Here is a 10,778-nt window from a genome sequence, read left to right as displayed (position 1 = left end):
GTCTGTCTCGTCTCAAGGGCGAACCCGATCAAGTTTGTTATGTCAAAACCCGTCCTTAATGATCGATTAGCAAGGTGGTACCTCCAATTTTAACAATTCAAGATTGTGTATATCCCACAAAAAGCTGTGAAAGGACAAGCTTTGGCAGATTTCTTGGCAGATCATCCAATTCCTGATGATTGGAAGTTGACTGATGAACTACCTGATGAGGATGCGATGTTCATCGAAGTGCAACCACCGTGGAAAATGTATTTTGATGGCTCCGCACATCGTGAGGGAGCTGGTGCAGGTGTTGTGTTTGTCACTTCTCAAGGGAAAGTCTTGCCATATTCCTTCACCTTAACACAACATTGCACCAACAACGTTGCGGAATATCAAGCACTCATACTTGGGCTTGAGATGGCCATTGATATGAGACAACTCCAATTACATATTTTTGGAGACTCTGAGTTAGTGATCAATCAATTGCTAGGTAGCTACGAGGTCAAAAAGCCAGAATTGCGTCGTTATTATGATTATGCACAGAAATTGATTGGATGGCTTGGCAATGTAACTCTTCAGCATGTGCCAAGGAAGGAAAATAAGAAGGATGACACCCTAGCTACTCTAGCTTCAACATTGACTCTGCCCGGCCAGAAACAAATCACTATCTGCCAAAAATGGATAGTGCCGCCAGATGAGAACGAGGACGAAGAAAGCAAGCTCGAGCGTTTGGTAGCCGTCGCTGAAGCTGTGAAGGTTGATTGGCGACAAACCATGATCGACTACTTATGTTATGGGATACTTCCAGAAGATCCAAGAAGAAAGACCGAAATTCGTCGGTGTGCCCCTCGTTTCCTTTACTACAAAGACACTTTGTATCGAAGATCATTTGAGGGAGTTCTCTTGCGTTGTTTAGGGGAAGATGAAGCAACTCAAGCTATGCAAGAGGCACACTCAGGAGTTTGTGGATCACATCAATCTGGGCCGAAGCTCCACTTCCACATTAAGAGAATGGGTTACTACTGGCCGATAATGGTGAAAGATTGCTTAGATTATGCTCGAAGATGCAAGGCTTGCCAGTTTCATGCAAATTTTATACACCAACCTCCTGAAATGTTACACCCTACTGTTGCATCTTGCCATTTGATGCTTGGGGATTAGATATTGTTGGACCACTTCCAAAATCTTCTGGAGGACATCTATACATCTTGGTCGCAACTGATTATTTCTCAAAATGGGCAGAGGCCGTCGCTCTCAAGGAAGTGAAGAAAGAGAATGTTGCAAACTTCATTCGAGTGAGCATCATATATCGTTTTGGCATTCCTAGTTATATAATAACAGATAATGGAAAACCGTTCAATAACAAATTGACGACCAAGATCTGTGAACTTTTTGGCTTCAAGCAACGTAATTCGTCAATGTATTATGCTACTGCAAATGGACTAGCCGAAGCATTTAACAAGACGCTTTGCAACTTGTTAAAGAAGGTCGTCTCCAAGTCTAAAAGAGATTGACATGACAGAATGGAAGAAGTTTTGTGGGCATATCGTACGACTCATCGCACGCCGACACAAGCAACTCCTTATTCTCTTGTTTATGGAGTCGAAGCAGTTCTTGCTCTTGAGCGTCAAATACCGTCCTTGCAACTCGCTGTCCAAGAAGGTCTTACTGAGGAAGAAAACGCTCGCCTACACCTTGAAGAACTTGAGTCCCTTGATGAAAAAAGGCTAGAAGCTCAACAAAGTCTTGAATGTTATCAAGCTCGTCTTTATCGTGCTTTCAACAAAAAGGTTCGATTGAGGTCCTTCCAAGTTGGCGATCAAGTTCTTGCAGTAAGAAGACCTATTATCACCTCTCGCAAATCTGGGGGCAAATTCACTTCAAAGTAGGATGGTCCATATGTTGTGCAAGAAACCTATTCAAGTGGATCTTACAAGTTAGTTGATGCAGATGGCATGAGAATTGGCCCTATCAACGGGAAATTTTTGAAGAGGTACTATCCTTGAAGAATAAACGCTCCTCGACACACGAGCATAAACTGCAAGTCATGAAGCTCTTTAATGCACGAGCCTAAACTGCAAGCTGCTATGCTCCTTGACACAAGAATCTAAACTGCATGTTGCAATACTCCTGGCCCGCATGAGCCTAAACTGCGAACTGCACCCAAAAAAAAGAGTCTGCTAGGTCGAAAACCTCAAAAAAGGCGGCCTAGGCAAAAGTTAGGACACAAAAACAAAATCACCTATTTTGAACTACGTTATGACTTGATCCTCTTCACCGAGGTACGTAGGCAGCTTAGAGTTTTATTCTAAGTTCAGTCGCATAAGCTTCAAAAAAAATGTGTGGAATACATGATCTGGAACTTTGACTAATCCAGAAGGTCTTATGCCGCAAAGACTCCTATATGCATGCGAATCTGGAAGTTCACTACAGTCGCGTCAACTTCGCGAATTTCTTGTTGGTAGACCGAAAAACGTTCTTCCATAAATTTCGTAGATACTTCAGGTCTCTGAGTTTTCTTTCTAACGGCATGGACGGATTGCGATTCCGACACTCCAAGCTCAAGATACAATTATTTTCGCCGAAGGTACGCAAATCTGAAAATTCACTGTAGTTGAGTCGACTTCGTGAATTTTCGGTTCACAGTCCGAAAAGAGTTCTGTTATGAAATTTATATGAGTTTTAGATCTCCGTGCCTTCTTTCTAACGGTACATACGGATTGCAATTCCGACACTCAAGCTCAAGATACAATTATTTTCGCCGAAGGTACGCAAATCTGAAAATTCACTGCAGTTGAGTCGACTTCGTGAATTTTCTGTTCGCAGTCTGAAAAGAGTTCTGTTATGAAATTTATATGAGTTTTAGATCTCTGGTCTTTCTTTCTAACGACATGGACAGATTGCAATTCCGACACTTCAAGCTCAAGATACAACTATTTTTGCCGAAGGTACACAAATCTGAAAATTCACTGTAGTTGAGTCGACTTCGTGATTTTCTGTTGACAGTCCTAAAGGAGTTTTGCTATGAAATTTATATGAGTTTTAGATCTCCGAGTCTATTTTCAGACATTGCAAATGTCTTGTGATTTGGATGCGTCTATCTTGAGATGTGATTTGTTTTGCGCAGAGTGTGCAAAGTTGTGAGCTAAACACGGGTCAGACGTGTAGATCGACTTTGAAAATTAATTCCCGCTGACACAAAAGGAGATTCGTGCTAATTTTTTGATCTGTTTTATTCCTATGAGTCTAGTTTTGGTAAAAGCAAGCGGCTTATGATTTGAAGTCTCCTACAGCAAAATATGAATTCTTTTTCGCGAAACAACAAAACCAACATACAAGACATATGCTGAAATTTAAGAAGGAAATAATTGGGAGTAATGGAGGGAATCCGGGTCTCAAAGAGAAATATCACATATTAAAAATAATAATAATAATAATAATAATAATAATAATAATAATAATAATAATAATAATAATAATAATGCTCCAAGACATAAGTACTCCATTACATGATATTAGTTATAAAAAAAATCGCAAGTCGAGAATCCTAAGCAAAAAAAAAAAACTCTAAAATCATGGAAAAGGTTTGAAGCTAAGGATTTGTTGGCGGCTTGTCTCAACTGCCCCTTTCAGGAGGGATAATTTCTCTGCTTCATCGTCAGATAATGGATGATTGGCTTCAATGGTGTAAATCTCCCATTCTGTAATATCAACGTTCTCTTCACTTTTAGCCAACTTCACTTGTTGATTGTCCAAGAGTGCAATGATCTTCTTCTTTCTGGAGGCCAAGGAAGCTAGCTGTTGTTCAACATTCGCAAGAATGGCTTGAAGTTTTTCTACAGACTCGCTCACTTTTTCATATTCCCGTTTTGCATCATCAAGGCGTCGTCGTGCATCAGAAAGTGACTCTTGGTGAAATTCTTTAGTCATCTTGGACGATCTTAAAGCATCGTAATCTGCGTACGTCTTGAAGGAAGCCTCGACGAGAGCCTCTAAGGTAGAAGTATCAATAACATTTTCTTTCTTAATTTCCTCAAGACTCAAAGCAATACTTTTCTCCAACTTTGTGAAGCTATCCATAGAATCAAGAGAGAACTCTTCGATCCATTCACACAAGGTATGCCACATCGTGTTAACAAAAGAAAGTTTAATACGGAAAATAGTCTCTTGTGGCTTAAAGTTTGGAGCATCAAGATGCAACGACCATGGAGTAGGCTCGAAGGCTTTTAGACGTTTTGCTTGACTTGCGGAAACCTCCATCTTACTCGTCATGGTTGGCTTGGAAAGCACAACATCTTCTGGAAGAACAAGGTGCGACTCTTTGGGTAGACTCAAATCTATCGACGGAGCATTGTTTGCAGCGTGACGTTCAACACCATCAAATAAAGTGTGAGGACTTTTTGCGGCCACACCGAGGGAATTTGGGCTTGTAACACAGTCTTCCACCGTGTCTTCACCAAGCACGTCATCATACAACTCATTGACGCCCAACTGCAAAAAAAGAAAAAGAAAAAGAAAAAAAACTTTAGTGTTCAAAAAAAAACGAAAGGGAGTAAATTTGAAGGAAATAATATTTACTCGTGTCTCCAGTTCAGACAACGGCATCGTTGAGCTAGGGTCACCCTCTACGAAAAATCCAGTATCGATACTAAGAGCATCCAAGTCAGCAAACTCACTATGGCTCGTGATGTATGTCGTGACTAACATCACTCTCGTTCGAACTGGAAGTTGCACTAACATTAAAAATCTCATTGGGCAAAGCAGAAGCTTGAGTCCTTTCCTCGTTTGTTGGCACGACGTTGGTTGTCTTCGCAACATTTTTGTTTGGTGAAGTAGGAGGCGCTTTCCTTTTGCAAGGATTGTTCGTCACCTCTATAGTGGCAGTAGTTGACTTGGAAGTCAACAAAACGTGTTTAGCTCCTTTGTCCACATGGGCTTCCCCGCCCGTCGAAGGGGTAGACTTGGGTAAGACCTTGGTGCTTGGCGAAGGATCTTTCGATCTTAACTTGGACTTGGAAGACCCTTCGTGAGTGTTCCTTTGACGTTGATCATCTTTGGAGGATAAAGGAATATCATCTTTCCTTGGAACTTTCAAAATGATATGAGTACTTTGTCGAGAAGAGTGCACTCGACGAGCTGACCACCAATCTGCATACTCACAAGTCATTAGAGGTCCCTTTTCTGATGGACGCGTAGGGACAATAACCTTTGATGAACCTCCAAGACGAACACAGGAGTCCCAGAATTGCACTAGCATTTTCAGTGAGCCGTTATAGGGTCGCTCTATGAGGTTGCCAGGAACATCTTGACAAAAGTCGAATTGATGACTAAACCTATGCGGGCTATAAGATTCCACAATATGAATGTCGTCATGCCTAAGGGTGATGAAGCTTGAGCGAAGACTTATAAAAAAGTCACTCCAAGAATTCGATTGTTCGTCACGATCGGTAAGATTCAATTCCCTCCCTTGTAGCATAGCCAAATGGTGAAGTTGTCGTGCACTAACTTGTTGAAACAACGCACGGGCATTACTAAGGTCAAAATGCTTGGCCATCTTCTCGCCAGAAACCTTGCACATTTGCAGACCTCGTTGTGGACGCTTAACACGATAGTAGGTGTCAAAATATGCTCCTATCCATCCATATACGTAATGAATAGGAAAGAGTGCTTTGCAGGCACCCAAATCTTGAGAAGTGGAGACCTCTTTCAAGCCATGATAAATACTTGCAAGGACGGGAACCGCCAAGAAAAACTTCTCTCCATGAGCCATCAGACTCGCAATTTTGAAGACACTAGCATGAATGTAGTCGATCTTCTTGTTGGGAAACACAAATTTGCAAAGCCAACATGCAAGGAAAGCCGCCAAATAAGTCTCAGCTCTAAGTGACTCCTCTACGCCAAGCTCAATAAAGGGGGCATTCTCCTCATCGGTTCGTGGTAGGAAGCTCGCGTCAATATTCCCAGAAGGATTATGATTCAACTTCGGCCTTGTAGTCCAATTCCTTGATGACTTTTGCGGAGGCTTGGCATACCTACTCGGGCCTCGAAACCAAAACTCCACCCAATCACGAATGGAGACCACGTGGACATCATCCTTTATGAGTTTGTAGAATACCGAGAATAGGTGCAGACAACTTCTTGGGAGGAAAGGTTTTCCTTGATCGTCTTCTTGTTTCAACTCCTTAGCCGAGGGGATAACTTCGTCGTAGAAAAACCCATGCACCGGAAGGCCTATGATTGCTCGCAAGTCCCACAAAGAGATGGAGAGTTCACCAATGGAGGTAGAATTGTGTTGGTAGATGGACGCCAAAGCTCACAAAAGGCATGGAGGACATTCTCATTGTAGTCATATGTGAACAACGAAAGCAAAGATGGCGTCATAGACCTTGATGCCATCCAGAGTCAACTTGTTGCGGGCAATAACATCTTCTACCCACTCCCAATATTTGGATGTATAGCGAACTTCACCAAAGCCGGAAGGAGGAACACTCCAAGTGGCGAGACGTCCATCGTAATCACGATGAAGAGGACTAGCAGACGCGACCTTTTGATGGGTGGAGGACTTCAAAAGTAGGACCTTCATGTTGGTTGCTTGGCCCAAAAATCTGTCCAATGCATCCTTCGTCTCTCTAGTCGACCATTCTGCAAGATCAAGGGAGGCGTCAAGCGACTTTCTAGTGAGCGGGAAAGCACCTATCACCGGAGGATGAACTTTTAAAGTTAGAACTTGGGCGCGCGGATTCTGCTTGTCGCTAATAATCTCAAGGTGTGGGTATGGTGTATCATGGTCGATGAAACGCATCCTTGCTGATAGAATTCACAACCCTATGTGCTGCTCCAAGAGTCTGCGAAGAAAAAAAGGGAAGAATCTATGAATAAAAACAGCAAGACAGAATGGGGCAACATGTCATAATATGTTGCCTAAATTCGAGAAAACATCTGGGAATATATCATCATATTCTGATTATGATTTTTACCTATGTCGTAGCTCCGGAAGTCTAGTTTCTGTTACCGCAAACCGCTCACAATTTCGGCATTCCTACACCAAGATATGATTTTTTTGGTTACGACGCGCAAAACTGAAATGTCGAGCGTGATAGAACTTGAACCAAGATTACGAAGCTCACCTGGGATGATACAATACGAATTTAAATTCAAATTTTTGGTATGTTGTAGTACTCCGAGCCTATTTTCTGTAGCCGCAAACCTCTCGTGATTTCGACGTTCCTACACCAAGATATGTAGTTTTTTGTGAAGACGCGCAAAGCCGAAAGATCAAACGCGGCAACACGTGAAACAAAAATTAAAAACAATACCTAAAATGGTACAGAAGGATTTTTGTTCCGGTTCTTGGATATGTTGCAGCCCTCTGTGTCTTGTTTTAGTAGAATCAAGCGGCTCATTATTTGGAGTCTCTGACAATGAGATATGAACTTTTTGCCACAGACATGCAAAGCTGAGTAATATAAAACGGCAGATTGCGAACTGAAGTTTAAATGTTACCGGAGGAGGTACAAAATGTATTTTGCTCTGATTTTTCTTATATCCGTATTCCTACGAGTTTAACATCAAAAGGATCAAGCGGCTTGTGTTTTGATGCTCCTATGCCAACATGCAAATTTTTCTTTTGAGGGGTACAAACTGTAAATAGATGCCAAAGCAAAATTAAGGACAAACGGCAGAAAACCTTCATGGAAAACGTTCTAGAACCTCTTCTATTTATAGAAGTGTTAAGTCAGTTGTTGTTAGCTTGATGAACAAGAACTTTCCTTTAAAAATAAGATTCAATTGGTCGTTGACTAGCAAGCCTCATATGGAAATTTTGAGACAAAATTCAAATTGTTGAAAAAGGAAATAGACCTAATGCGTGAGACAAACATGGAACACAACAAAAAAAAGACAAACATGGAAAGTTGTCTGACAATTTGCAAGAATTCTCCATTACTAAAATTTGCAATTGCTACATCCAAATCAAATTACATTGCACACACGTGTTCTACAACCAAAGTATTGGAAGGTTAATTTTTGTTTGGAGTTTGTATTTAGCATTTCACATAAATGTGCAACTCGATAAAAGTTCAGATTTGACCGGTAGAAGTCACCACAAGTGCTGAAAAAAAAATATCAACGTCCACGGGTACTTCAAGTCTCGTCGTTTGTTTCAGCAAGCCTACACCGCGACAAGCCTTGAAGTAGAGAGCATTTGTAGACAAATAAAATTTTATTAAATCTAAATCCACAAGTAATTTGGATTTAATCATGTATTAAATATATATTAGTCCAAATGATACTATGGGCTAGTATAATCGGGTCGATTATTTAAATCTAAAATAAATTAATTTAAATAAAAGTCCAATATATTATTGGGCTAGCCCTCAAATTGGTCTTCTATCAAATGGGTCGGCCCATAAGCCTCAAGCCCAATGATCCACTAGGGTTTTCTTGGAAATTACTCTACCTCACACCTATATAAAGGGGTCAAAGGAGAAGACTAAGAAAGAAGCAAGTAAGCAGAAGGAAAGGCTAAAGAGGCTCTGAAGAATAGCATCAAGGTCTCCATCCATATCTGCAATCGTCGTCTTTGGTCAAATTCCAAAAGTGAACTCAAGTCATAGGCGAACGGCTTCAAATCTTCCGTTCGTGATAACCCAACACCAACTCCTGGTTCGTGACGAGCTTCAAATCGTTCGTGACGTACTACAAATCTGAAATCCGTCAAGTTCAAGATCAAGCTTTCAAGCTCTTGAACCATCATCCGTGAGGAGAAGAATCAGAGGACTACATCTCTTTAGATTTAGAGATATTTTAGTGATTGTAACCCCATCACTTGAAATTAAATATAATATTTATCGCTATATTTCTTGTCTTGATTATTATTTTTCAGGAGCGAAATTTAGTTGTTACAGGTGTATAATAGTGTATAAGATGTGTTTATACACTCATATACTATTATACAAGATTATACATAATTATACAAAAAACTAGTTCGTCTTCTTCCTTGCATCTTTTATGAAATTTAACTCAAATCTACTCCAAATCACTTCAAATTTATATTTTCAATCAATTGGAGCAACACTCAATCCAAACAACTAACAAACTCAAAAAGTCCTATTTTCAAAAGCAAAGTTTTGAATGGCTTTCAATGGTAGACTTCTACTCTTCAATTTTTTTACATTGCAACCAGGTGACATAGGAGGAGAAACAGTAATAGCGGACGACCCCTTGAAGCATATGTAAAAGATGTGAGAAGAAGAGAGAGTGAAAGCAATTGTTGTGAGAACACAGATTTAACTCCATAGCTTTTAGAAGCAATGGTTGTAAGAACACAGATTTTGAATTTGCAAGAGCTACTGTTTTCAAAATATGTACAAATATGAGCTAGGTCGGGTAAAACTTAAAAACATGGGTCATTTTTTGTTATGGTGTGAAGTCATGTATTTTCTTGTAATTCTTTTTATTTTGTATTTGAATCGATCTAAAATCTCGAAGAAATTACACCCTTAAATATGAGTTTTAAGGTTATTTAAGTGATTTTAATAGAAAAAGAGTTTATCAGCATTTTTTTTCAAGACTGCATCAAGTTATGCATCCAAACACGTAACTACTTATTTATTAAATTAGTTTCAACATTTAACAATACTTTTGGACACCTAATACTTATCAACTACTTTAAATCAACTAATCCAAACAGGCTCTTAGACTTGAGTTCGAGAAGTATTAAACAAGAAAATGATACGTACCTGAAAATCCTTATTAATTATCATTCCAACGGTGCAAAAACCGGTAGCGGAAATAGCAATAATCATCTGAATCTCCAACACAGTAGTATAAGTAATCGCTTGTTTTGCCTTCGTATAAATCAACTCAATAAGCGGCAACATCAACCCAAAACAAACCGCACCTAAAAGCGTCGTTACAAACCCCAACACATAATCGACCGCTGACTCACCGGCCGGCTGGTCACCGTTCAGTCGGAGAGCCAGAGTTGCAGCTCCGGCGATTAACAAAACAACAGCAAACGCTGAATACACCGTCAATTTTTGCTTAACTATAAGTACAGAAAAGAGTGTAGTAAACGCAAGTTGGGTTGCGAAAATAAGAGTCGAAGTTGAAACGGGTAGTTTTGCGGGCCCCAAGAGATTAAATAACCATCAAGACCGGCGATGATTCCGACGCCAGCAGCTCCGATGAGTTCTTGTCGAGTTATAAAGAATACTTTAGCCGCCGGTCCCTCAATTTTCCGGCGATGAAAATAGGAAATGGTTAAAGGGATGAGAATAATGGGACAGGCAACAGTTTGCAACCAACTAGAAAGCCAAAGTCTTTGACCGCCATTGATGAAATAGAGACGAAGGATCAAAGGGCCACCGCAGTTGCCTATTGCAAACATAATTATGTTCAAAATTATAGGATAAGTTTCTTCATTTTTGCTGATGTACTGAGTTTCTTTATGGTTGACTATATATAACATGATACATAACAAAATACATGATATTACAGCAGTAATTAAGCCTTATGCCTTTAATTAATGTTGGCACGTGAACATATTGTTTGCTATTTTATACTATAGTTAAGGCTGTTACCATTTTCTATAATACACGCCGTGCATATAATAGACTTTGGTAAGCGCTTGTGTTGACCTAAACAAATTAAAAGTCATTTGCATTAATGCCTTCCATGTCCCAAAGATTATGGCGCCCTCTAAGGGCAAATTGTATCGTCATAACATGTACTGTTCATTTTTGGTTGTCTACTATTAACTTTGTACTTCCTTTAATATATATATATATATATAT

The 10,778-nt window shown here is 40.0% G+C and overlaps 2 protein-coding genes across 2 annotated transcripts; one reads left to right on the top strand and one right to left on the bottom strand.

Moving 5' to 3' along the window:
* Window positions 1-1,505: 1,505 nt before the first annotated feature.
* LOC138890182 (uncharacterized) lies at window positions 1,506-1,871 on the top strand. Its single transcript, XM_070173548.1, has one exon. It carries the CDS (start codon window positions 1,506-1,508, stop codon window positions 1,869-1,871), a length of 366 nt encoding a protein of 121 aa, XP_070029649.1.
* A 1,657-nt stretch (window positions 1,872-3,528) lies between these two features.
* LOC104227077 (uncharacterized) lies at window positions 3,529-10,453 on the bottom strand. Its single transcript, XM_009779207.2, has 2 exons — window positions 9,723-10,453; window positions 3,529-4,473 (listed from the first exon to the last, which is right to left on the bottom strand). The coding sequence occupies exons 1-2, from the start codon at window positions 9,861-9,863 to the stop codon at window positions 3,556-3,558; spliced, it is 1,059 nt and encodes a 352-aa protein (XP_009777509.1). The 5' UTR covers window positions 9,864-10,453; the 3' UTR covers window positions 3,529-3,555.
* Window positions 10,454-10,778: the final 325 nt, after the last annotated feature.

Source organism: Nicotiana sylvestris, chromosome 4 (genome assembly GCF_000393655.2).
Source record: "Nicotiana sylvestris chromosome 4, ASM39365v2, whole genome shotgun sequence".
In the NCBI taxonomy this organism is placed as follows: domain Eukaryota; kingdom Viridiplantae; phylum Streptophyta; class Magnoliopsida; order Solanales; family Solanaceae; genus Nicotiana; species Nicotiana sylvestris.
The sequence above is the reverse complement of the archived record's forward strand: the minus strand, read 5'-3'. Positions and strand labels throughout refer to the sequence as shown.

Excerpts from the sequence above, each read along its gene's own strand:
- LOC138890182 (XM_070173548.1), top strand. The coding sequence starts at position 1,506 with ATGGAAGAAGTTTTGTGGGCATATCGTACGACTCATCGCACGCCGACA.
- LOC104227077 (XM_009779207.2), bottom strand. The coding sequence starts at position 9,863 with ATGTTGCCGCTTATTGAGTTGATTTATACGAAGGCAAAACAAGCGATT. Across the intron at positions 4,474-9,722 it reads TAATTAATAAGGATTTTCAG|TTGGGCGTCAATGAGTTGTA; the intron begins GTACGTATCATT and ends CTTTTTTTGCAG.